Genomic DNA, 27526 nt, shown 5'->3' on the forward strand with positions numbered 1-27526 from the left:
CAGCATCATACACTTGTGTGTGCAAATGTGTTTTCATGAGGTTTTCAAAAATAAAGCTCTCTTGAGGAAAGTGTATCCCTGTGAAAATGTATTTATAATATTTATATTCAAGTTCATAGATTTGATATTTATATTCTAGTTGAAAACAGCCCTGTGAGGAATTTATAGTAAAGTTCATAAAAAGTTAATAGAATTAAAATTGATGGAGAATGTCAGACTATTTCATTCAGAAAGACTGTATGTAGGTTAGCTAGCTCATTTAAAATATCCAAAACTTTTTTTTGACCCTGCCTCTTAAAAGAATCGGAATCGAGAATTGTCAGGAATCGGAATCGAAACAAAGAATCGGAATCGGAGTTGTTCGAATTCAATCGATACCCAACCCTAGTCCTATACCGCAGGCCCGGCCCTAACCAATCTGGCGCCCTAGGCAAGATTTTAGGTGGCGCCCCCCCACATCGGCAGTGAAGTGTATATACTCACAAGAAACCGAATAGCTTTGTCTTTGACCTTTTTTTTTACTTAAAGAAAGCAAATTAACAATCAGAATAGTTAACAAGATAAAAAAAAAAATGGATAAATAAATGAATACAAAAAATAAAAAATATATGAATATATGAAATACAATATTTTTTACATACATAAACACAAAATAAAACATGTCAACAAGTTGCATAAAATAAATTAAAAATACAATATAAATAAGGCACTGCACAAAACAAGATATCAAACCAGTATGACTTTAACAACTATATTACAAAAAAAGGGGATCCTACAGAGTTCTCTATTTGTGCTTTTTAATATTGCATTAACTAGAATGACTTACAAATTACTGTACACCAGGGAGTACTGTAATTACCTAACGTTACATTATTATTTTCCATAACAATTTAGCCCCCTCCACAATATTAACCCGACGTTAAAACAGAACTAGCTATTTATTAATTAGCAATTGCCGAATCATGTAACATTAGCTTAATGCTAAAAGCCAGGTTACAATCACATTCTGTAACAGACAAATAATTTCATGTAGGCTAACGTTACCTACCTGCTACCTCTGTCTTTTTCTCGTTTCTCCCCTTCTTTTCTCCCCTGGGCACCTGACAGTTTTGGCCGTTTTGACATCTTGTGTTGATTTTTTTTATGTGGTGACGTCCAAAAAGAGTCATGATACGGGAAGGGAGGGGGCACACCGTGCCGGGGGAGGAGAGGCGTAATGTTGTAACAAATAATATTTCTATTAAATAGGCTTTACTTTGCATTTTAATTAACGTGGGATTATTTTATGTATTTAGAAATAATAGTACCAACTTTTTTTTTTTTCCTCCAACATTTGTGGCACTGGCGTGGCGCCCCCTGATGGACGGCGCCCTTAGCATTTGCCTATACGGCCTATGCCACGGGCCGGCCCTGCTATACCGCCTCTAAACAGTACCGGTTCTCTTTTTTTTTTAACGGGCATGACGGCATGCCTTTGTCAGGTCGTGACGTTGCTGGTTTTACGAGCAGAGGAGCATGTTCGGCAGCGCACGATCACGGAGTACTTACAGGCAGACACAGTGTGTAGACAGAAAAGGTAGAATGGACGCATTTTAGATTTAAAACTAACGATAAAGGCGAAGTTATAACACTGAAACGCCCTCAGGAAGAGGTGCTTTAAGACATGGCTAGCTAGCTAGCGGCTAACGTCCATCCATTATACTTGTCAAATAAAATCTCTGCCTTGTTTTTAATAAATACTTATGCCTACTACGCTACTGTATTTTATTGTTGGTAACTGTGGCGGTGCTTGGAGAGCCAAGTGTTTTCTGAGGTGGTACTTGGTGAAAAAAAGTTTAAGAAACCACTGGTCTAAACCACAAGGAAATGTTTTAAATCCATCCATCCATTTTCTACCGCTTATTCCCTTCGGGGTAAATGTAGATTTAAATCATCTTCAGTCACATTTAAGTTTAGAAGTCATGCAATTGCATACAGTAAATTTTTTCTGTCAAAATTGAAATAATTTAGCAAGAAAAAATGAAGTGCTTTATTGGCAGGCTTTATTTTTTGGCTTTCAAAAAATTATGTGGCGGGCCAGATCTCACCTTGAGTTCGATACCTGTGTGCTTAGCCAGTGTTTTTCAACCTTTTCTGAGCCAGGGCACATTTTTTTCATTGAAAAAATCCCGAGGCACACCACCAGCAAAAATAATTGAAAAATGAAACTCAGTAGCCGATATTGACAATAAAAAGTCGTTCTCGCAATTGTTGGATATGAATTCAAACCATAACCAAGCATGCATCACTATAGCTCTTGTCTCAAAGTAGGTGTACTGTCACGACCTGTCACATCACGCCGTGACTTATTTGGAGTTTTTTAGTGTTTTAGTTCTTGTCTTGCGCTCCTATTTTTGTGGCTTTTCGTGTCTTGTTGGTATTTTCCTGTAGCAGTTTCATGTCTTCCTTGAACGCTATTCCCCGCACCTGCTTTGTTTTAGCAATCAAGAATATTTAAGTTGTGCGGATGCTATCCTTCTTTGTGAGGACGTTGTTGATTGTCATGTCATGTATGGATGTACTTTGTGGACGCCGTCTGCTCCACACGCTGCAAGTCTTTGCTGTCGTCCAGCATTCTGTTTTTGTTTACTCTGCAGCCAGTTCAGTTTTAGTTTAGTTTTGCATAACCATCCCTAAGCTTCAATGGCTTTTCTTAGCGGCACTCGCCTTTTATATTTGTTTTTGGTTTAAGTGTTAGATACCTTTTTACCTACACGCTGCCTCCCGCATATTGTGATTGCGACAAACCATGTTCCCGACATCTACAAAGCAATTAGCTACCTGCTGCCACCTACTGATATGGAAGAGTATTACACGGTTACTCTGCCAAGCTCTAGACACTCAACAACGGCACATTTGCAGATTATAATTACTGGTTTGCAAAAAAAAATGTTTAACGCAATTAGGTGAAATTAGATAATCTCCCACACACACTAGACCAGGGGTCGGCAACCTTTACCACTGAAAGAGCCATTTTGACCCGTTTCACAAAATAAAGAAAACAATGGGAGCCACAAAACTCTTTAGAAATTTAAAATGAAATAACACTGCATACAAAGGTTTTTTTTGCTTTGTGCTATGTATATACCAGGGGTCTCAGACACGCGGCCCGCAACCTCAATATGAAAATGTAATGTTAGTGCGGCCCGCAAGTTTTATATGAATGGCGCTTGACAGCATCACACTTGCCAACCATCCCAATTTTTCCGGGAGACTCCCGAATTTCAGAGCAACTATTCTCTCGAATGTCTGCTGATTTTCACCCAAACAATAATATTAAGGGCGTGCTATGATGGCACTGCCTTTAGCGCCCGCTACAACCTGTAGAAATTGCTTGCCAGCCCAGTCACATTTTGTATGCGGCTTCTGCAGACACACATAAGTGACTGCAAGGCATACTTGTTCAACAGCCATACAGGTCACACTGAGGGTGCCCGTTTAAAAAACTTTAACACTCTTACTAATATGCGCCACACTGTGAACCCACACCAAAGAAGAATGACAAACACATTTCGGGAGAACATCCGCACCGTAACACAACAGAACAAATACCCAGAATCCCATGTATCCCTAACTCTTCCGGGCTACATTATACACCCCCTGCTACCACCAACCCCCCCCCCCTGTGCGTCGGTTGAAGTGGGCGGGGTTGGGGGGGGGCGGGGTTTGGTGGTAGCGGGGTGTATAATGTAGCCCGGAAGAGTTAGGGATACATGGGATTCTGGGTATTTGTTCTGTTGTGTTTATGTTGTGTTACGGTGCGGATGTTCTTCCGAAATGTGTTTGTCATTCTTGTTTGGTGTGGGTTCACAGTGTGGCGCATATTAGTAAGAGTGTTAAAGTTGTTTATATCACAACCCTCAGTGTAACCTGTATGGCTGTTGACCAAGTATGCCTTGCAGTAACTAACGCGCGTTGGCTGAGGCCGCATACAACATGTGACCGGGCCGGCACACAGATAGCATGGTGTAAAAGCGGACGCGACGACCTGTTGTAGAGGACGTTAAAGTCAGTGCCATCACAGCACGCCCTCAATATTGTTGTCCGGGTGAAAATCTGAGAATGATTGCCCTGGGAGATTTCCGGGAGAGGCACTGAAATCCGGAAACCTCCCGGTAAAATCGGGGGGGTCGGCAAGTATGCAGCTGAGCCGCATCAGAGTGATCAAAGAGCCGTATGCGGCTCCGGAGCCACGGGTTGCCAACCCCTGCACTAGACTGTATCTCACGCGGCACAGTGGTTCAAAAACATTGTGCTAAGCTATCTGAATAAAACATCCTAGCTTTGTGTTATAGGGGACAAGCATTTTAGAGTAAAATGTACCAACAATAATTCATTCTTTTTTGGGATATTCAAGCAAAAACAAGACAAAAATGGCCTCAGGGTCGCACTTCAGACATAACCGCAGTAAGACGTCAGAGTATGAGTTAATATCTCCTGCTGACTTTATTATTCTTGTTTACTCTGTGTTATTGTCACTAGTAGATTTAGTTCTTTGGGGAGAAAGGTGCTCCCCTAGTGGAGGAAACACTGCATTTTCTCTGGTTTTGGCTACGGTCTGCTTTCGGGTTCAAATCTCTGCTGGAGCATCTCTGTGTGAAGCCATGCATGGTCTCCCACATCCCAACTAGAAGCACGTGAAGCAGAGCCTAATGGTTCTTGTGCCCTGTGATTAACTGGCACACACACACACACACACACGCGCATATCATCAGAGGGCACGTAGAGGACACGCACAGGTGACAATGTTAGCTCACACGCCAAATGCGAGCGCACACGAGCAATACACTGTGGTTTGTTGACACACAAACAAGCTGCTTATTCACGCCATGTGGCGCGTGCATTCCTGCCACACTTTGAGCCGGGAGAAGTCTGTTGTTAAATTCCTCTCACTTGGCCCGCTGCCTCTGTACTGCAGCATTGAGGGCTTCTCTTGTGTGTGTGTGTCGCCAGTATGCCCTGTACACGCCATCATGGAGGCAACATCTGCTTTCTGGACAATTCCCCTCCTCTTTCGGCGTCCCTCCACCCCTGACCCTCTTGCTACCCGCTCCCCTTTCATTCCACTGTGATGGGAATCTGCTCCCAATGAGATCATATAAACACCAGCCTCATGACTTTGTCCTCATGCTCACACTGCAGAGAGACGTGTGTGTGTGTGTGTGTGTGTGTGTGTGTGTGTGTGTGTGTGTGTGTGTGTGTGTGTGTGTGTGTGTGTGTGTGTGTGTGTGTGTGTGTGTGTGTGTGTGTGTGTGTGTGTGTGTGTGTGTGTGTGTGTGTGTGTGTGTGTGTTGCACATGATAAAAAGAACCTTTGGAAAATTCTCTCACATTCGCAGGGAAAGTTTCTGGAGCTGCACAAACACACAGTGATGGCGCCTCTTCCTGCATTATATCACTGCTGTTACTCAATCCCCGGATTCCTGCGGTGACTGTTATTATTCACCACTTGGAAGATGCACTTTGCTTTTACTGTAATTGGACCGAATGATTATATTAATGCGTGTTTATGTCTTTGATCTTTGAAGCTAAAATATGTTAGTGTCACAATCTCACATGACAGTTTGGATTGTATAATCAGTATTTCCGTATTTATTTCCTATCCAGTGCTCTTATTTTTGTTTTCCACTTCCTGTCTGCCTCTGCCACTTCTCTTGTCTGAGCGCTGGCACCCTTACCTTGTTTGCTTCCATGCCGCATAGCTTTCCCTATGCTTCCTGTGCACTTCCCTGCTGCACTATTATTCATTTATTTTCAAAATACATTTGACCTGCACTTCGCCTGTCGTCTCTAAGTTCTGAAGTCCAGACAAACGACGCCCGAGCTAGACCGCAACATGTTCGTAGTTTGAGTTTATTTCGAACATGCATGCATGCATACACGATCCATCACAATTTCCAGTTTCTCTATTCAACATGTTCGAAAAGGAGTAGGAAGAAGCAGAGCTGATTTAATCCTACCCCTTTTCCTTTACATAGCAGTTGCTAAAACTTTTGTTCACTTCCTGTTCTCAATTTATTAAAAATAAATAAATAATAATTGGTGAAGTAAGTTATATTTCATATGGTGAGTAGGGCTGCAACTAACGATTAATTTGATAATCGATTAATCTGTCGATTAGTACTTCGATTAATCGATTAATAATCGGATAAAATAGACAAACTACATTTCTATCCTATCCAGTATTTTATTGAAAAAAAACAGCATACTGGCACCATACTTATTTTGATTATTGTTTCTCAGCTTTTTGTAAATGTTGCAGTTTATAAATAAAGGTTTATTTTTAAAAATTTAAAACATTTTTTATTTTTTTTATTTAAAAAAAAAAAAAAAAGTTTCAACGAATCAATGACTAAATTAATCGGCAACTATTTTAATAATCGATTTCAATCGATTTATTTGATTAGTTGTTGCAGCCCTAATGGTGAGATGAGTAAGATTATCTTGAAAATGAATGGATGGATGAGATAAATTCAGAATGTTTATCATGGTTCTTCTTCTTTGTACTTCTAGTAGCAGTAACGGAACAGCGAACGGATTTGGAAAAGTCATCATAGTGCATTTACACATGTCGGTCACTCAGCGGTCCGGTGGGTTGCCGTACCATTAATTATATAGGGGATGATATCATATAATAATGCTCATTATGACACTTAGTAATCTAAGGGCTCAAAATAAGGAGACTAGAAAGAAAGAGTCTCATGCTCTCAGTAAAAACACAGCGGTGAGGCATTCACTGACAGTGGGGGCTGGTGGATATTTGACAGCTTGTGAGAAACCAGTGAGTTATGTGGAGGGTAAACTAAGGCAGGAGCAGGAATTATAACATGCAGGGGCGGCAGAGTCACGAGATTGACGGTCGCGGTGGGAACGAGAGTGGGCGGCTAAAGAGAGGTAAACGCCCATGATTAGCTTCACGAGAATGTGAATCAAGCATGTGACCGTGAGATGGCGAGCGTTGAGCCGGGTCACACCCACTTGTGTGATGTCACAGCAGGTGGCCCGCGCTGGTCGGCGTTCTTCTCTGAGCGATGGATTCTGGAATGTGAGGCTCTAGGCTACAGGCAAAAGAGAAATTCAACCTGTTAAGTTGGTTTGCGGGTCAGAGGAACATGTGGCTTCTCCGAGAATCAATTTAAGGGCGCAGGAAACAATAATATTTTGGTTCCTGTTCACATTCTTGGGATGTAGCAGCAGGATTTGTGGCCTCCAATACACCCATCTTCAATTTCTTTTCATAATAATAATTACGCATGGACATCTTTCAGGATATTCACGCTTACAGGACAATAAGGACAGACGCGCAAATACATGCGATATAAAGCACTAAAGTCAAGAGATGATCTTCTACACTAAAGGGGCCGACTCTCCTGTGTGATTAAGTAACCCCGTTTCCATATGAGTTGGGAAATTGTGTTAGATGTAAATATAAACGGAATACAATGATTTGCAAATCATTTTCAACCCATATTCAGTTGAATATGCTACAAAGACAACATATTTGATGTTCAAACTGATAAACTTTTTTTTTTTTGTGCAAATAATCATTAACTTTATAATTTGATGCCAGCAACACGTGACAAACAAGTTGGGAAAGGTGGCAATAAATACTGATAAAGTTGAGGAATGCTCATCAAACACTTATTTGGAACATCCCACAGGTGAACAAGCAAATTGGGAACAGGTGGGTGCCATGATTGGGTATAAAAGTAGATTCCATGAAATGCTCAGTCATTCACAAACAAGGATGGGGCGAGGGTCACCACTTTGTTAACAAATGCGTGAGCAAATTGTTGAACAGTTTAAGAAAACCTTTCTCAACCAGCTATTGCAAGGAATTTAGGGATTTCACCATCTACGGTCCGTAATATCATCAAAGGGTTCAGAGAATCTGGAGAAATCACTGCACGTAAGCAGCTAAGCCCGTGACCTTCGATCCCTCAGGCTGTACTGCATCAACAAGCGACATCAGTGTGTAAAGGATATCACCACATGGGCTCAGGAACACTTCAGAAACCCACTGTCAGTAACTACAGTTGGTCGCTACATCTGTAAGTGCAAGTTAAAACTCTCCTATGCAAGGCGAAAACCGTTTATCAACAACACCCAGAAACGCCGTCGGCTTCGCTGGGCCTGATTTCATCTAAGATGGACTGATACAAAGTGGAAAAGTGTTCTGTGGTCTGACGAGTCCATATTTCAAATTGTTTTTGGAAACTGTGGACGTCGTGTCCTCTGGACCAAAGAGGAAAAGAACCATCCGGATTGTTATAGGCGCAAAGTTGAAAAGCCAGCATCTGTGATGGTATGGGGGTGTATTAGTGCCCAAGACATGGGTAACTTACACATCTGTGAAGGCGCCATTAATGCTGAAAGGTACAGACAGGTTTTGGAGCAACATATGTTGCCATCCAAGCAACGTTACCATGGACGCCCCTGCTTATTTCAGCTAGACAATGCCAAGCCACGTGTTACATCAACGTGGCTTCATAGTAAAAGAGTGCGGGTACTAGACTGGCCTGCCTGTAGTCCAGACCTGTCTCCCATTGAAAATGTGTGGCGCATTATGAAGCCTAAAATACCACAACGGAGACCCCCGGACTGTTGAACAACTTAAGCTGTACATCAAGCAAGAATGGGAAAGAATTCCACCTGAGAAGCTTAAAAAATGTGTCTCCTCAGTTCCCAAACGTTTACTGAGTGTTGTTAAAAGGAAAGGCCATGTAACACAGTGGTGAACATGCCCTTTCCCAACTACTTTGGCATGTGTTGCAGCCATGAAATTCTAAGTTAATTATTATTTGCAAAAAAAAAAAAAAGTTTATGAGTTTGAACATCAAATATCTTGTCTTTGTAGTGCATTCAATTGAATATGGGTTGAAAAGGATTTGCAAATCATTGTATTCCGTTTATATTTACATCTAACACAGGTTCTCAACTCATATGGAAACGGGGTTTGTATATATACACACACACGTATAAATACACACACACAAACACACACACACACACACACACACACACACACACACACATATATATATATATATATATATATATATATATATATATATATATATATATATATATATATATATATATATATATACAGTATATACACATGTGCACATACACACATACATACACAAGTGTAAATAAGGCGACCATGTTTTTTCAACCAATCGTCCAATGTGCCTGGCAGCCCCCTAAAGATGTGTACCTAATTTCATGGTGATTTGCCCAAACATCCTAAAGTTACATGGGTTATTATTATGGAGCGCTATGAACTGAAGTCAATGTACTTGTCTCTCACACACACACACAAACACACACACACACACAAATGTGGCACACAAATACCAATGTGTGTGAAAAATTATGTCACTGCATTGCATCTTTGTTTAGACAATAGGGAGGAGGCGAGTGGAGGGGGTGGTGATAAAATAATGACGATCTATCCATTACTTAACTGCGGGCATCTTCTGCCCACATGACCCACTTTGCTGCCGCCAGAAGCCCACACGTGTGTGTTGTGTAAAATCGTATGCACATAGGTTATGAAGTCATGAGCTGTGTTTTCTATTATTTTCCTCTCCCCTTTCAAGTTCTACATCTGGTCTGTGTTTGGATGGATGTTCTGCTGTCACACTTCATGCACATATTTGCTCAGCATTCAAGCTGTAACTCTCACAGGGGAAAATCCAAAAACTACGTTTCCTACATGCACAGTTGCATCGAATTATGGTGGTCATTGTTTATTTGTTCTGGACTTGCTTTATAAAGTTACATTGAGGAACATCACATATTTCCACTTGCAGTCTTTGTGTTCAACATGCTGATGTTTATATTTTGTCATGTTTAGGGGTCACTATGTTTCTAATTAATAGAGAAAGAAATAGTGATTGTGTAATTATAGATTTGATTATAATTATTAAGATGATTAAATTATATTAGGTTTTACTTCCTGTTTCCCTCCTGTCTCTCTTACCTGTCTCTGATTAGCAATGTGGGCACACCTGTTCCAGATTGCCAATCAATATGCCAATCTGCCCTTCAGACACAGCTGGATTATTGCTTTGTAAACTATCAGCATGCTTGTTTATGCTTAGTGTGCACTTCCCTGCTGCACTATTCTTTTCTTTTGTGAGGAATTAAACTTATTTTTACCTGCACTCCGTCTTCTGTCTCTGCACAACAATGCAGAGAAACCTAACAAAAATGGGGTTAAAGCAAAACAAAACGTAAGACTTGCGCAGTGTCCGAGATATGGAAAATTAGAATAGAATGTCATTTAAAAAAAAGTACATGTATTAAAAAAAGCTGGATTTAAATAATGGAAAGTTAAAATACAGATTAAAGATGAATTAATATTTAAAAAATATTAAAATTATAATTCAAACAATTAAAAAAGATTCATGAATAAATAAGTAAATACTAATGGACAAAAAATAATACACAAAACACAAAGCTATAATTCATAAATACACTATATTGCCAAAAGCGTTTGGCCACCCATCCAAATGATCAGAATCAGGTGTCCTAATCACTTGGCCCGGCCACAATTGTGTAAAATTAAGCACTTAGGTATGGAGACTGTTTCTACAAACATTTGTGAGAGAATGGGCCGCTCTCAGGAGCTCAGTGATTTCCAGCGTGGAACTGTCATAGGATGCCACCTGTGCAACAAATCCAGTCGTGAAATTTCCTCGCTCCTAAATATTCCAAAGTCAACTGTCGGCTTCATTATAAGAAAATGGAAGAGTTTGGGAACAACAGCAACTCAGCCACATAGTGGTAGGCCACGTAAACTGACAGAGAGGGGTCAGCGGATGCTGAAGCGCATAGTGCAAAGAGGTCGCCGACTTTCTGCACAGGCAGTTGCTATAGAGCTCCAAACGTCATGTGAACTTCCAATTAGCCCACGTACAGCACGCAAAGAGCTTCATGGAATGGGTTTCCATGGCCGAGCAGCTGAATCTAAGCCATACATCACCAGGTCCAATGCAAAGCGTGGGATGCAGTGGTGTAAAGCACGTCGCCACTGGACTCTAGAGCAGTAGAGACGCCTTCTCTGGAGTGATGAATCACGCTTTTCCATCTGGCAATCTGATGGACCAGTCTGGGTTTGGAGGTTGCCAAGAGAACGCTACATTTCGGACTGCGTTGTGCGGAGTGTGAAATTTGGTGGAGGAGGAATTATGTTGTGGGGTTGTTTTTCAGGAGTTGGGCTTGGCCCCTTAGTTCCAGTGAAAAGAACTTTGAATGCTCCAGGATACCAAAACATTTTGGACATTTCCATGCTCCCAACCTTGTGGGAACAGTTTGGAGCGGGCCCCTTCCTCTTCCAACATGACTGTGCACCAGTGCACAAAGCAAGGTCCATAAAAACATGGATGACAGAGTCTGGTGTGGATGAACTTGACTGGCCTGCACAGAGTCCTGACCTGAACCCGATAGAACACCTTTGGGATGAATTAGAACGGAGACTGAGAGCCAGGCCTTCTCGACCAACATCAGTGTGTGACCTCACCAATGCGCTTTTGGAAGAATGGTCGAAAATTCCTATAAACACACTGCGCAACCTTGTGGACAGCCTTCCCAGAGGAGTTGAAGCTGTAATATCGACATCATATTGAACCCTATGGCAGTGTTTTTCAACCTTTTTGGAGCCAAGGCACATTTTTGTTCATTGAAAAAATGCGGAGGCACACCACCAGCAGAAAACATTAAAAATGTAAACTCGGTAGTTGATATTAACAGTAAAAAGAAATTCATGCAATTGTTGGATATTAATTCAAACCATAGCCAACCATGCACCACTGTAGCTCTTGTCTCAAAGTAAGTGTCACGACCTGTCACGTCACGCCGTGACTTATTTGGAGTTTTTTGGTGTTTTCCTGTGTAGTGTTTTAGTTCTTGTCTTGCGCTCTTATTTTGGTGGCTTTTCCTGCTTTGTTGGTATTTACCTGTAGCAGTTTCATGTCTTCCTTTGAGCGTGATTCCCCGCACCTGCTTAGTTTTAGCAATCAAGACTATTTCAGTTGTGGGGACGCTATCCTTCTTTGTGTGGAAATTGTTGATATACGGATGTACTTTGTGGACACTGTCTGCTCCACACGCTGTAAGTCTTTGCTGTCGTCCAGCATTCCGTTTGTGTTTACTTTGTAGCCAGTTCAGATTTAGTTTTGTTTTCCATAGCCATCCCTATGCTTCAATGCCTTTTTTAGGGGCACTCGCCTTTTGTTTATTTTTGGTTTAAGCATTAGATACGAGGTTTACAAAGCAATTAGCTACCAGCTGCCACCTACTGATATGGAAGAGTATTACACGGTTACTCTGCCGAGCTCTAGACAGCACCGACACTCAACAACGGCACTTTATTTGCAGATTATAATTACTAGTTTGCATAAAATATTTTTAACTCAAATAGGTGAAATTACATAAACTCCCACGGCACACCAGACTGTATCTCACGGCACACTAGTGTGCCGCGGCACACTAGGCACAGTGGTTGAAAAACACTGCCCTATGGGTTAGGAATGGGATGGCACTTCAAGTTCATATGTGAGTCAAGGCAGGTAGCCAAATACTTTTGGCAATATAGTGTAACTGCTGAACGTATATCAAACATCCATCCATCCATTTTCTACCGCTTCTTCCCTTCGGGGTCGCTGGAGCTTATCTCAGCTACAATCGGGCGGAAGGCGGGGTACACCCTGGACAAGTCGCCACCTCATCACAGGGCCAACACAGGTAGACAGATAACATTCACACACTAGGGCCAATTTTACTGTTGCCAAGGTGCATGTCTTTGGAGGTGGGAGGAAGCTGGAGTACCCGGAGGGAACCCACGCAGTCACAGGGGGGACATGCAAACTCCACACAGAAAGATCCCGAGCACAGGATCGAACCCAGGGCCTTCGTATTGTGAGGCAGACACACTAACCCCTCCTCCACCGTGCTGCCTGTATATCAAACAATAATCTATTAATAATGATCAAACATATTGTTAAAATACCTGCAGTTAAGGTGGAAAAGTCCACTAGAAGGATCAAGCTGTAAGTTGTTGATGCTAATATTAGTGCTGCAGGGAGCTCCTGGTTGGTTGGCAGCGTTTACAGCACATTTGAATGTCAACTGGCAGGTGTGTGAAAGTAAACTAACCAGCTGGCCAGCCAGCAATCTAGCCAATAGCAAGAGAGAAAAAGAAGGCGAACCTGCACTTCATATTAGTCACTAATTATGATTACAAATCATGTAAGTAAGTTTGCAGGTGACTGAATTAGAAGCTGTCAACCTCCTCACACCCTCATTTCAAGCTCACGCATGCACGACGCAAAATCTGGGAAAAGTTAAGCTTCAACTTCCCAGCCTGCTCTTACATCTTGGCGGGGGCTTGCTGACCATCTCGCTGACGCACCTCCGGAGGCGGCACACCCGGTCCTCCAGCGCACGGGAGCGGCGGCACACGGACACCAGCTCGCCCTCCAGATCCTCCAGGATGCCCACCGAGTGGCGGGACAGGTCCGAGAGCTGGCGGAGCACCGAGGCCAGGGTGACGGCGCACACGTCCGCCAGGTCCGCGAACGCCTCCGGCAGCCTCCCTCCTCCTCCGCCGGGTGTGGGTCTGCACACATCCCTCGGCAGGACCGTCCGCTTGCAAAAAGGCATACTTGCTCTTGTTATCTCCCAGCAGACAGAAAGACAGACGAAACAAAACTCCGCAGGTGGTCAAGTTATATCCCCGCCATCCGTCTCCCTCGCACCGGCGCACGGACGCATGCTCCGGGTCTTGGAGGGTCAAAAAGTCCGCTTCGGTCGGTGCGCTTCCGAGCAGGCTGCGCGTTGTGCGTCCTCATTGCCGAGCTGCTTTTTTTTTTTTTTTTTTTTTTAGCCCAAAGCTGTCTTCAGCTGGTCGTGAAGACGTCAAAGCTTTCAAATTCCGGTGGATCCTTTCAAAATTAAAGCCTCAACGGACGAGTTCACATAATGTATATTAAAACAACCACATCATACTTATTATAGTTACACATTTATCATGTTTGCTCACAATTTTCTAATGCATAATGTGGCAGGAAAAGCAATTCCACTGTTATTGCATTTTTAGGGCTGTCAAAAACAAGTTATGAGAATAACAAAAAATATCCCATTGATCTTGTATATGGGCAGACTTTTTATAGATAATTTTGTGTATTATTATTTTTTTGTTTATAGGCAGATTAATCCCGTAATTATTACTTTTTGGTTGTCTGTGTTGGCCCTGCGATGAGGTGGCGACTTGTCCAGGGTGTACAACGCCTTCCGCCCGAATGCAGCTGAGATAGGCTCCAGCATCCCCCGCGACTTTGAACGGGACAAGCGGTAGCAAATGGATGGATGGATACAGTTATGATACAGCACTTTTTTTTTCATTTCTTTGTCATGCCCAAAAAGAAGTCGGAAGAAGCAAAACTTATTTAATCCTACCCCTTCCACATCATTAGCAATTACTAACACATGTTTACATGTAAACTGGTCACAATTTACAAGGCCTTCACAAAAAAATTTAAATGTGGTTTATAAACGCCTACAGCTGCCAGCACTAAAATATGAGCCTGTTTTGATGCTAAGATAAATGTTATGTTGTATTTTATTTTTTATCATATTGTGTGCATTTTCTCTCCCTTTCTTTTTCTTTTAAGTTGTAATTTTACTGCCCTTTTTACATCATGGCCAGGGGACTACAGATGAAAACTAGCCTTCTGGCTCATTCTGGCTTTTTTTAACCAAGTGTAGTCGTGTGTTTTATGAAATTGCATTGCCCCCTTTGAACTAAACTAATCTTAATCTTAATGTTTACTTCCTGTTCTCAATTTGTAACACAATTTACATCAAGGATTTCGAAATACAATAGTTCTCCTAGTAGTTAGGTCAGTTATGATTCACTTAATGAGATGAAAAATGTTATGTTCAACAAGTTGAAGATGTTTAATTCGTAAATAAAAAGAGAATACAACAATTTGCAAATCCTTTTCAAATTATATTCAATTGAATAGACTGCAAAGACAAGATATTTAATGTCCGAACTGAGAAACTTAATTTTTTTTGCAAATAATCATTAACTTAGAATTTAATGGCTGCAAGACATTGCAAAAAAGTTGGCACAGGGGCATTTTTACCACTGTGTTACATGGCTTTTCCTTTTAACAACACTCTGTAAACCTTTGGGAACAGAAGAGACCAATTTTTGAAGCTTTCCGTGTGGAATTCTTTCCCATTCTTGCTTGATGTACAGCTTAAGTTGTTCAACATTCCGGGGTCTCCGTTGTCATATTTTAGACTTCATATTGCGCCACACAGGCCAGTCTAGTACCCGCACTCTTTTACTATGAAGCCACACTGTTGTAACACGTGGCTTGGCATTGTCTTGCTGAAATAAGCATGATAACGTTGCTTGGATGGCAACTTATGTTGCTCCAAAACCTGTATGTACCTTTCAGCATTAATGGTGCCTTCACAGATGTGTAAATTACCCAGGCCTTGGGCACTAATACACCCCCATACCATCACAGATGCTGGCTTTTGAACTTTGCGCCTAGAACATGGGTGTCAAACCCTGGCCCACGGGCCAAAATTGGCCCGCCGTGTAATTTCAATTGGCCCTTGAGGCAATATCAAATTAACACTAGAGCTGGCCCGCCGATTATATACATAACACCGCATTCACTGATAATTCACATACTTGCCAACCCTCCCGGGAGACTCCCAAATTTCAGTGCCCCTCCCGAAAATCGTCACGTCCGCTTTTCATCCAGTCCGAGTGCTGGCCAGGTCACATATGTGCGGCTTCTGCACGCACACACCAAACAAGAATGACAAACACATTTCGGGAGAACATCCCCACCGTAACACAACATAAACACAACAGAACAAATACCCAGAACCCTTTGCAGCACTAACTCTTCCGGGACACAACAAGGTGTGTGTGTGTGTGTGTGTTATATGCACCAAATCATTGGATTTCAATATTTTGGTTTCAATAAATAAAGAGTTTGTATGTTCTCTATATCCAACATTATGTATTATTCTAACAGACCTCTTTTGTAACACGGTTAGGGAGAGACGTGTACTTTTGTACTTGCTTTCCATATTTCTACACAATAACTTATGGGAACACTAGCGAGCAGTGAAGGATATGTATTTATTATGTATTTGCTTTGTTCATTATTTAAATATTTCTTGCTACCTTATGTTGTATATTTTTTTTGGATAAGATTTCCAGCTCATTGTGTCATCAATGTTTCTGACCGTACATGTTACTTTACCTTAATTACGTCAAAGGCCACATGGGTTGTTATATCGCCAGTGATCAGGTTAAAGACGAGTGCGGAGGCTCTGATTGGTGGTAAATTTCAGATCAAAATACACCCGGACTGGACTTTATATAAAACTGTTACCAAGTTCTGAGCAAACCAAAGTATTGCATTCTGACATTAAAATTGCATTGGTGTCCTTTTTTTAAGTTAATTGAAATTATGAAAGCATGAGGTGGCGACTTGTCCAGGGTGTACCCCGCCTTCCGCCCGATTGTAGCTGAGATAGGCTCCAGCGCCCCCCGCGACCCCAAAGGGAATAAGCGGTAGAAAATGGATGGATGGATGAAAATTATGAAAGCAAGTAATAACTTGTGATTAATTATGATTAATCCAAATTCGAAAGTGTGATTAAAAAAGTAATCATTTGACAGCATTAATTTTGATTTATTCTAGTTTCTTATCAGAGCCGGAAGGTCAATAAAAGCTACCTTTGGAGGGTTTTGTTGATCCCCTGGGTTGCATGGTCAACTATAGTGGTTATATAATCAGTCAGCCTCAGTCTGGATATCCCGGTTCAGGTTCTCCCTCTCATTAATAAACTGACATATCACAAATAAATACAAATATTTAAATTAATCGAAAACAGTCATTCTTAAACGGTGTTACTGTTCAAACTGTGTGTAATATTCATGGCCAAAAATCTGAAATACACCTGTTAAATAAAACTTCTACCTTGTTTTTAATGAATATTTAGCCCTCCTACGTGACTGTTCAATATTATTGTACTGGGAGAGCTAAGTGTTTTTTGGGGAGGTACTAAGTGGAAAAAATAACCACTGATCTCAAAGTCAAAACCCACGATACGCGGGCTCATTGGCGACTAAATTTGTAAGCATAGTTTGATTAATATGATCGCTCTTCTTGAAAGTAATGACAGCCGCCAACTTGCAGAGAGGAAACACTCAGAATAACTCCAAACAAGACTGGAAATAATCAACAAAGTCAGGGAAATTACAGTGATGACAAGCAAATGGACCAAAGCATGAATGCTTAATGTGAGTGCAGTCTAACACCCACGTCTGGTATAGTGTGGCCCACTTTTCTACTTCCTTACAGCACATTGAAGGAATAACGATTAAAAACACAAAGCTTTTACTTTTAGCCTTTCCACAAAATGAAAAAAAAACTAAATATATTAAAATGCCATTGTTTGATATTTTCTGTACAAAAGTTTGAACCCCCTCAGCCTATTGTCTTTGTAGGCCTTTTGCATCTGTCGCTTTTATTTTGAAGATCCCCTCCTCTCCCAGTACAATAATATTGAACAACTTGACACTACTGAAGGTGAACAGTCTGGTGTTTCCCCCAAAAGTAGGAAAAGAGGGAGGCTCACGGGCACATGTTTTAGGGAGGGAGCAGCGAACATGTCCCTGAATGTAGCAAGAGTGCAGAGGAACTCCTTATTAGCCAAAAGAAATGAGGGGAGTGGCAACATGAATAATGCTGAAAGATGTGACTTGAACAGGTCAAACATTAACATTCATTGCATCCTGGTGTTTATTATGTTAACATAGCGTTCCCTTTAACCTCCATCCATAAGACTTTGCTGATTTCATTGAACATCAGATCAGAATTGAGGTGTCTTATTTCTGTTACTCCATGGGAGCACGATCCTCCCCCTCTTGCCTAAAAAAAACATCTGGCCATCAAGTGCACCCCTCGGGCCCCTTCACCAACCCCTCCCAGACATGAAATTGGCCCACCTATGGTTTTGTTTCTAGCAGTTTGTTATGGATAGAGAAGGGCGGGGAATTTCAACATAAAACCGCCAGTTATTGACCCAACTTTAAGAGAAAGTTGGCTGAAATGTGTGTGAGGGTGTGCACACGACAATATCCATGAACTGGCTCAGCCGATCAACATCAGCAATCAGTTGCCACGGTAACCAACTACCTTCACCCCAGCATCCGGGTTAGCCCCAATAGAGGGTTGTCAACAAGATGCTCCTGCTGGGACGACAGGAAGTTGACGCAACATCCCCCGGATGAGCCCAAGCGGCCAAATGGATGACAGCCAGTCAATAACATTCTCCCAATTGATTAGAAGCAGCTGTCCTCACCCCGCCTCCCCCCACCATGAAATGACTGAGTTCATAGTTTGGCGCAGTTCACCTTTGGTTCAAATTTGACCGCCGTCCAGTAGCTGTCCATCATGAGACCATTCCAACTAAATTCCGATACACATTTAATGCATCTTCCAAACAACTTATGATTCCATAAAACACAAGTTGTCAGCAAAAGACCAGCAGGGGGAGCACAAGCATTTTACTCACGAGATCCGATGCACGTTTTGGCTCGGTCCAAAGCTCAGGAATAAGATCCAACTGCTTGCAAGGGCCCAGGGAAATGTTCCCTCTTGTTCCTGTTTGACAGGAAATGCACATTAAAGCGTGGGGATTTAACAGGGCAATATTTTTGCTAGATTTCATTTTAAATGGTCAAAAATTGTTTTGACTTCATCCCCAATTAAGACATTTAAACTAGTATTGTAAGACCGAAGAGGTTCAACTAAAGGCCAAAGAAACAAGTCAAAATGTGGAATACCAAAATTTTGATTCCTTCATAGTGAAGCATTAGCACTGCAGCATCAACTTTCCACTTAACGAAATAGCCATTATTACTTCTTACAATTGAATGCTTCAGTAATCATACATGCAATGGGATATTGCGTGTCCTGTTGGAGGCACACGAAGGCGGGCGCACACACAGTGTGCCAGGCCAGGTTTCCGAGGCGCAGAGCAGGCTGGATCGCCGCAGTAGCCATATGGAGCGGTACTGGATTCAGAACAGTGAGACAGAAGGATGGCTGAAGTGAGAGATGGAGGATGAGGAGAGGAGGGAGGAACAGATGCAAAGGAGGATGCAAGCAGGGGGAAAGATCAAGCTGTGGTACACATTGATGGGTAAATACTGAAATATGGAAAAGCTGCAAACATCACAGCAGGACAACACAGAATGCCAGAATGAAAACTTGCACTTTCCAACAAGGCAATAGTGACTTTCTGAGGCCACGAAAAAAGGAAAAACAAAGAGAACCCATGTGTTTTGTAAATAACATTTTATTTTGAAAACCAGGGGTCAGGCTGTTATTTGTCGGCCATTTTAGCTGCTGCCCTGCTTGGCGGCCAGTCTCTTGTCTCTCTCCTCTGCGATGGTCAGGCGGATTCCCTTTCCTCTGGGCATGGAAACCCACGGCTTGTTGCCCTGGAGACAAGGCGAGGGGATGGGCGGAAACAAGGAATTGTTTGATCATTTTTGTTGCCAATTAAAACCAACCATGTGGTTCACTCAAAATGAATCAGTGTTTTGTATTTTGAAAACCTTTTTTAAGTTAGAATCATTTAGTGGGTGACATGGTGAAGAGCTCAGAACTTCTTAGAGGTTTAAGTTGTGTTTTTTCATCGCTGTCAAAACTGCTCAGTCATCATTGCTCGACATATTTTCCATTTCTGTCAGCATGTGTTGTAATAATGCATGTAATGAGCACTTTAGTTGAGTCTTCTTGGTCCTCACCTTGCCAATAACAAAGATGTTGGAGAGCCTGGTGGCAAAGCTGTTGCCCGTGCTGTCCTTGACGTGCACCACATCAAAGGAGCCAGGGTGGCGCTCCCTGTTGGTGATGATGCCAATACGACCCAAGTTAGCACCACCAGTCACCATGCACAGGTTACCTGCAGGAGGTAGAGGAGGACAAACATGAGCAAACCCTGTTGTGTGCGTGCATGGGCAGGTCATCTAAACACACCTACCAGTATCAAATTTGATGGACTCTGTGATCTTGCCAGATTCCAGATCGATGCGTACTGTGTCATTGACCTTGATGAGGGGGTCAGGGTAGCGAATGGTGCGGGCATCGTGGGTCACCAGGTGAGGAATCCCCTTGGTGCCAATGAGGATCTTTTTCACCTTGCAGAGCTTGTACTGCAATGTAAAATTGTTATTACAAACCCTGTGGACTGCTAATTGGTTCAACTCTAAAAATGAAACCTACGGTTTACCTTGGCCTCCTCGGCAGTGATGCGGTGGACGGTGAAACGTCCTTTCACATCATAGATCAGACGAAAATGCTCACTGGTCTTATCAATGCTGATCACATCTATAAGAAAGAAGTTATTGCTCAACATTCACAAGTGGAATATATTAACACTAGGGGCGTAACAGTACGTGTTTTGTATTGAACTGTTTCGGTACGGGGGGGTTCTGGTTCGGTTCGGAGGTGTACCGAACGAGTTTCCACACGAACATATGGACTAGCCGCCTAAGCTAAAGTCTTAACAAGCTGCTCCGCTTCCGTCTGCCTCTTCTCTGTCAGTCCTCTACACAGCACCCAGCATTGTCCCACCCACACAACCATCTGATTGGTTAGAACTATAGCGGTAACAGCCAATCAGCAGTGCGTATTCAGAGCGCATGGATTCAGTGCTTCTGCAGTGGGGTTAGCGGATAGGTGTTTAGCAGGTGAGCATAAGGCAGCGGACTCTCCCCAAATTAAAATAAACACCTCCCAGTCAACTACTAGTAACATCACTATGAGCCCGTTGACCTTCTAGAAACTTAACTGCAGCTCAGCTCGCTCGCAGTCCTGGCTTGAGGTGAAGGCTAATTAGCTTTTAGCGTAACGTTAGCTCATTTTGTGGTGTGTGTGTGATAAAATCAACTACAGGCTTCCCAAATGGTGTAATAAATTAACCATGATGAGTTGACTTGAAAAGTTTTATAATTTTATTTAATCTGAGCACAACTTGAGGCAGTTTAATGTTGATTAACGTGGGCAGAATTATTATAGTGTTCCCAATGTTAAAAGGATAAAGCCATTGTTTGCAAATTTGGTAAATAAATAACCAAAAAATGTATATTTTGTTGTTTTCTTACTGTACCGATAATGAACCGAACCGTGACCTCTGAACCGAGGTACGTACCGAACCGAAATTTTTGTGTACCGTTACACCCCTAATTGACAAAAAAAGAGTTGGTACAATTAGCCTGATTAATATAACCCTTCTATTCACGAGATTATCAAACACTAGAATTTACTATGCTAAATGTTAAAATTAAGTGAAGGATAACTTATCATAAGCTTATATTTTAAATCAACTAACATTCCTTCTTAAGACCACCAGCTATCAAGTAAGAGCATCACTAACATAGTGAGCAAGTTAAATACACATGAAAGCAATCAGCAGGCTGACCTATTAAATTTGATTGGACAATAACTGTAAGGGTAAAACCACGCTGAAGCCAAAATGAAAATGTGAAAATTAAAAATGTCACATCACTGTCAGGCCAGCTGTAGCTGTCACTATATTTCCATGAACTAAATTAGTCTTAAATGTCTCAACTAATTTAGTATCTTCCATTTTTACAATTACATACAAAGGCCTAGTTTACATGCTCTCTTTCTAAGTGTTTGCCATACGCTGTGTGCCTCTTGTGCGCTACAGGGCGATTGTGATCATTTCATCTATTTACGTTATGTGGGAATGTTAACAGAGGAAGTGAAGGCTACATGCTAATAGTTAGAGTTAATAGCGTTTAGGGTAGCAGATGCTTGGGAACTGAAAGATAAACTAGGTATTGTTTTAATGTGTTTAAATGGCATCTGCTTTGATTCGTGTAGTTATGGTGATCAGACAAAAAAGATTGCCACTGTGGTTAAGTGCTTTGACCATTTACTGTTAATACAAACTGTGCAGTGAATTATTTGTAATTGTTGGTTTACATGTCAATGATCTTGTCTAAATTGTTATGACGTTTAGTTCCAACATCACTAAAAGTATGGACATCAATGTTGCCTGTGGATGTTGTGAATTCGATTGAGGCAGAGATTACTTATTAAGTCTACCACTATTATTCTTTTGTACTTATCGCTGACTAACAAACCACTATATTACTCAATTACATTGTGTAAGCTAAACGTTTGTCGAAGATACTGCCGTTTGTAGGTTTCTCACCAGGATGTGCTCACTATTTTAAATGTTCTTTTTGAGGAATTAAACAGGCAGGTTTTAAATGTTATCATGTACTTTAAAAATATTGACTTATTTCAACTTCTGTATCTTCAATCTGTATGATCAAGGTTTCACCTAGATTGCCAAGATACCTGTGGCGATGACATCATTTTCTATGAGCCAACATTTTCTATAAAGAGGCACAAAAAAACAAATACGTTCTAGTATTAACATCTTTTCTTACGTAATATTGAGATTTCTCAAAGGCTTTTAGTCACCATTTATTAATAACAACTGGCAACAAATCAAGTATTAAATTCTGGTGTTCTTGTAGATTGTTCTCTAGTTTATATTACCGTATTTTCCGCACTATAAGGCGGATTATAAGGCGCACTGTCAGCTTTTGACAAAATTGGAGGTTTTTAGGTGCGCCTTATAGTGCGGAAAATACGGTACTCTATGTCACACCATGTCAGCGACGAAAAGCGAACCGCATTATGTCCCACTTGCTTTGCGCTGCTGCAAGCCTTCCTCTCCCTAAAAGCAGCCACGGTCATCTTACATTTGGTAGCGCGATGTCTGCAGGTATATCTTAGATACTTAACAGTGTGTACATGTTGCCTCCGCTCCACAACCCTGTGCTCATAGTTTACATCATAACATCCGGTTTGAGAAGCGCAGTTCTGGTGATATTAATTTTTAACATGTCTTCAACACACCGTATTGGCGGGGAACGAAGAAGTGTTGTGTGTTTTTAAAGATGTGTCGGCTAGTATTTTGCTGTGGCGCACAGACACAATCAGTTACATTAGGGGGAAACCCTGTTAATGTAAACAGCCAAGACCCCCCACCCTAGTGACTACTCTTTTGTTGTAAAGAGCTGCGCGTTGGTCCCCCACGGAAAAAATAGCTCACTACTTGGAAGAGAACTCATTCCCAATCACATTCTAATGTCTGACTATCGGCCCATGCATAGTCTATGAATCAATCAAGCGATAAGTGAAAATAAACTTGAAAGCTTTGCAGGCATCTGTAAATTGCCATGTCAGTGCAGGTTTACTTTCTTTTTTTGCTTCCAATCAGTGTGCACGAGGTTCACTTCCTGCATCGCTTTAAGCAATTGAATGCTTAAAGCGATGCACTCGGTTGCTCAGTATATCTTGGATCTAGGGCTGGGAGATGTGGCTGACAACAATCACAATATAAATATTTTATATAGGTCATTGTCGATTATTTTTTGATATTTTATGACTTGCTAAGCCGCAAGTGCCATTGTTTATGCAACCAACCGAACTTCTTTCTGGTTTCTTCCGAACAAAAAATATGCACATCTCTAACATTTTATGGAACGCATTTGTTATCAATATTGTGTGCCTATCTTGTTCCGAAGGTTTAAACTGAAATATTTCCACACTGGTGCGGCGGCATTTGGTTTTGTGATAATTTTGTCCATGTTAGTTGCTACATGCTAATTAGTTGCATTGTGGTATGCTAGCGGGGCAGTGGCCCGCTTCGCTCCACAAGGAGTCAGGCACTTAATGAGGACAAGATCATTCTACTTTTCTTTCATTCCACTATGATACAAACGCGCGTAGCCGCTTTGCGACGAAAAGTGTGAATGCTCTTAAAGTATGCACATGGCGATTTATCTACGCTGGAAAACTTAAGACTTTCATTTTCATTTATTGTCGGTTAAATGACTTACCGAATATCAGCCTAGTCTAATGGAGATATTTATTGATACCATATTATCCGCCCAGCCCTAACTGGATCCCATTGCTGCATTCCTCTAGGTAAGAAACAATTCTCATCTCAAATACCAGTCACAATGCAATTTAAGAAAAGCTTTAACAGAGCTCAGAACTTCTTAGAGGAATTAGTTGTGTAGTTTCAGCTCATTACTGATCAAACTCACACATTCATCATTGCTCCTTTGAAAATTGACGATAAAAAACAAATTATAGCCGACTCACCCATGAATCCAGCAGGGTAGGTGATGTCAGTACGGACCTTGCCGTCAACCTTGATAAACCGTTGCATGCATATTTTCTTCACCTCATCCCCAGTCAGGGCATACTTAAGGCGGTTCCTCAAGAAGATGATTAGGGGCAGGCACTCCCTCAGTTTGTGGGGACCGGTGGAAGGTCGAGGCGCCTGTGAAAAGAAAGTATATTTACTGAAACTACCCAATCCACTTTATTTATACAGCACATTTAAACAACAAAAATGTTTCCAAAGTGCTGCACAAAAATATTAAAAACAAGATTCAAATACCATCCCTAGCTCCACCAATGACTGAATAAAAACAAAAATAAATATAAAACCAATATAAAAATAAATATGATTAAAAACGAGTGTAAAGGGTAAAACTAATTAAAACAATAGAAATACAATTTTAAAAACAGAGGACCACACAACTCACGTAGTGTTAAAAAAAAGCCAGAGAATAAAAGTGGGCCTTAGGACGAGACTTAAAACACTCCACTGTGGGAGCAGTGTGTTCCAGAGCTTAGGGCCGACCACAGAGAAGGGCCCCGTCTCCCCTGGTTTTAAAGGGAAACTTCGGTTTTTTTCAACCTGGGCCCTGTTTTCATAATTTTTTCTGTATATGTGAGTGCTGGATAAAACATTTTTTGAGGTCGCGCCAGTATTGAGCAGGGCAGGCAGCCTCCAGCCCAGCTAACGCTCGTACACAGGGCAACTGGCTCTCGTCAAAATTCGGCCTATAAACATGCATTTTTTTCACACTGACAGGCTCAGATAGTTACAATGAGTGTCCGACAACATACTAGAAAGGAGAAATTAACGTATGTCTCTACCTTTAGCTGGAGATCGCTGTTTGTTGTGAGCTGTGTCCAAATCTCACCACGCTACAAATCTCGTTCCGAAATCTCGCGATAACTCGCGAGATTGCCTTGCCTTGCCTTGCCTTGCCCTCTGCCTGTTGCCCAACTCCGTCTCTCCTCGTCCGTTCTTCAATTTCTTGAAGCTCTTCATCTGTGTACTCCGGCTCAAATAGATACGGCCGGCCATCAAAATCAAATGCAATTTCATCCACGTCGTCCACATCAGGCAAAAATTCAGCCATGACAGACAAACAAACAAACTTTTCTATAAAACTAAAATAACAGTCTTCGGTAATCCAACAGAAAATCACTTCAGTCATCTCTCTTCACCTCAGTCAGGTAACTGTTTTTCCACCGGTGTTTTGTCGCGAGTTATCGCGAGATTTCGGAACGAGATTTGTAGCGTGGTGAGATTTGGACACAGCTCACAACAAACAGCGATCTCCAGCTAAAGGTAGAGACATACGTTAATTTCTCCTTTCTAGTATGTTGTCGGACACTCATTGTAACTATCTGAGCCTGTCAGTGTGAAAAAAATGCATGTTTATAGGCCGAATTTTGACGAGAGCCAGTTGCCCTGTGTACGAGCGTTAGCTGGGCTGGAGGCTGCCTGCCCTGCTCAATACTGGCGCGACCTCAAAAAATGTTTTATCCAGCACTCACATATACAGAAAAAATTATGAAAACAGGGCCCAGGTTGAAAAAAACCGAAGTTTCCCTTTAAGTCTCGTCTTGGGCACTACGAGCTGGAGCTGGCTCTCGGACCTCAGAGCGCGTACAAGAGTGTAAATTTGGATGAGGTCCGAGATGTAATGAGGTGCCAGTCCATGCAAAGCTTTAAAACCAAATAGCGACATTTTAAAATCAATTCTAAAATGAACAGGGAGCCAGTGCAAAGTCAAGAATTGGGGTTATATGCCCACCTTTCCTGGCCCCTGTTAGAAGTTGTGCTGCCGCGTTCTGGACTAACTGCAACGAGGAGAGAGCTTTTTGGCAAATGCCAGCATAAAGTGCATTGCAGTAGTCTAGGCGACTTGAAATTAAAGCATGCACGACTTGTTCAAAAAAGGTTAAGTAAAAAACAATTTTACTTTTGCGTAAAAGACTACAACAGGTCTTACATGACATGTACAGCATATTATACGGAGAATAGCGGTCTCATAAACAGAATTGCATTATACCATTCAGGCTGTGCACACTAAATAACACCTGCAGCAGCCATATACCACATTGACGCTAATACTACTTACAAACACGCCCGTGAGCTTATCCAGCATCCAGTGCTTCGGCGCAGCGACGCGCTTCAGATGCTTCTTCGGTCCTCTGGCCTGGAGAAACAGTAAACAAAGCTCATTAACGTAAACAGTGACCCTACACAACATGAAGTCATACACAGGCATGTCTGGGGTCCCCTAGTCTGGTTATCTTGTTCCATTAGCATTTTAGCAACACTGGCTTTGGCCTGCTCTGAATAACGTGGGCTTAGGGGGACCATTTCACGGTTGACTTCTTCTTGCGGACTAACGCAGAGATTGGAGTGAACTATTAATGTCGAATTTGGAATGTGTCTACTTTAACCATTGTGACGTTCTTTAGCCGGTTAGCATTGCAGTAGCAGTGCTAGCTGTACCACAGCCCACAGACGCGTCTCTCTGACGGCTACAAAAACAACGACAGACACTCTTCTTGGCTGTAATACAGAGTTTTGTGGCATTATAAGATGTCGTTTCGTAAGATCGCATGAGAATGTTTGTGTAAATACAACGCCAGAGAGCGATGTTTATCGATAAAGTCAGAGAAGAACGCTTGAAAGAGACAGCTCACCATGTTGAAGTCTGCGGGGGAAAGGACCTCCCAGTTTCCGGTATTGGATGATAAGGCTGTGTACGGAACGTTGGGAGGGACAAAACTAAGGAAAGTCGCAAGAGATGTAGTTAAAAACGATTTTTACGAAATTATTACTCCATTTGATACATAAATCAGTAAAACAACTCTGCAATATATTTATACTGTCTATAAACTCGTTATAAAGTATAGAGTCTACAAATGAATAAAACGATACAGATATTTTTCCAGTTAATTTAAATAAAATTAATAGGTTTTGTGTTTTAGGAATCGCGACAAACTGTAGGTTAAAACATTTACAAATGAACATTATTGCGAAATGTTATATTGCTGCTATGGTATTTTATGCTGACCTTTTTTTGTTGTTGCTGCAACTGTTACAAATACTGTAATAATGGTAATCGGGATTTGTTATATATTGTATATATTATATAAAAGTATAATATAATATGATAATATAATATATCAGTATATATCATATACTGTATATATAAT

At 41.6% G+C, this 27526-nt stretch overlaps 2 protein-coding genes and 2 non-coding genes across 5 annotated transcripts in view; all 4 read right to left on the bottom strand.

Annotated features, from left to right (window-relative positions):
* Positions 1-13902, bottom strand: part of nhsl2 (NHS-like 2) — a 93844-nt gene extending 79942 nt beyond the window's left edge. The window contains exon 1 of the mRNA XM_062065877.1: positions 13421-13902. Coding sequence (XP_061921861.1) covers positions 13421-13709 — 289 coding nt within the window. The 5' untranslated portion in view covers positions 13710-13902. The remainder of the gene's footprint in view (positions 1-13420) is intronic.
* Positions 13903-19433: 5531 nt separating this feature from the next.
* Positions 19434-27092, bottom strand: rps4x (ribosomal protein S4 X-linked). 2 transcript variants are annotated; one of them, XM_062065883.1, is made up of 7 exons: positions 27011-27092; positions 26437-26514; positions 24314-24494; positions 20391-20488; positions 20142-20313; positions 19906-20063; positions 19434-19596 (listed from the first exon to the last, which is right to left on the bottom strand). In XM_062065883.1, the coding sequence occupies exons 1-7, from the start codon at positions 27011-27013 to the stop codon at positions 19495-19497; spliced, it is 792 nt and encodes a 263-aa protein (XP_061921867.1). In that variant the 5' UTR covers positions 27014-27092; the 3' UTR covers positions 19434-19494. The 2 variants fall into 2 exon arrangements, with proteins under 2 accessions (XP_061921867.1, XP_061921868.1); XM_062065884.1 differs by lacking the exon at positions 27011-27092 and adding an exon at positions 26765-26788.
* On the bottom strand, positions 19754-19823 carry LOC133662969 (small nucleolar RNA SNORD61). The gene has a single exon (XR_009828211.1). It is a non-coding gene; the product is annotated as a small nucleolar RNA SNORD61 (small nucleolar RNA).
* Positions 24194-24269, bottom strand: LOC133662968 (small nucleolar RNA SNORD61). Its single transcript, XR_009828210.1, has one exon. It is a non-coding gene; the product is annotated as a small nucleolar RNA SNORD61 (small nucleolar RNA).
* Positions 27093-27526: the final 434 nt, after the last annotated feature.

This window comes from Entelurus aequoreus, linkage group LG12 (assembly GCF_033978785.1).
Source record: "Entelurus aequoreus isolate RoL-2023_Sb linkage group LG12, RoL_Eaeq_v1.1, whole genome shotgun sequence".
NCBI lineage: Eukaryota > Metazoa > Chordata > Actinopteri > Syngnathiformes > Syngnathidae > Entelurus > Entelurus aequoreus.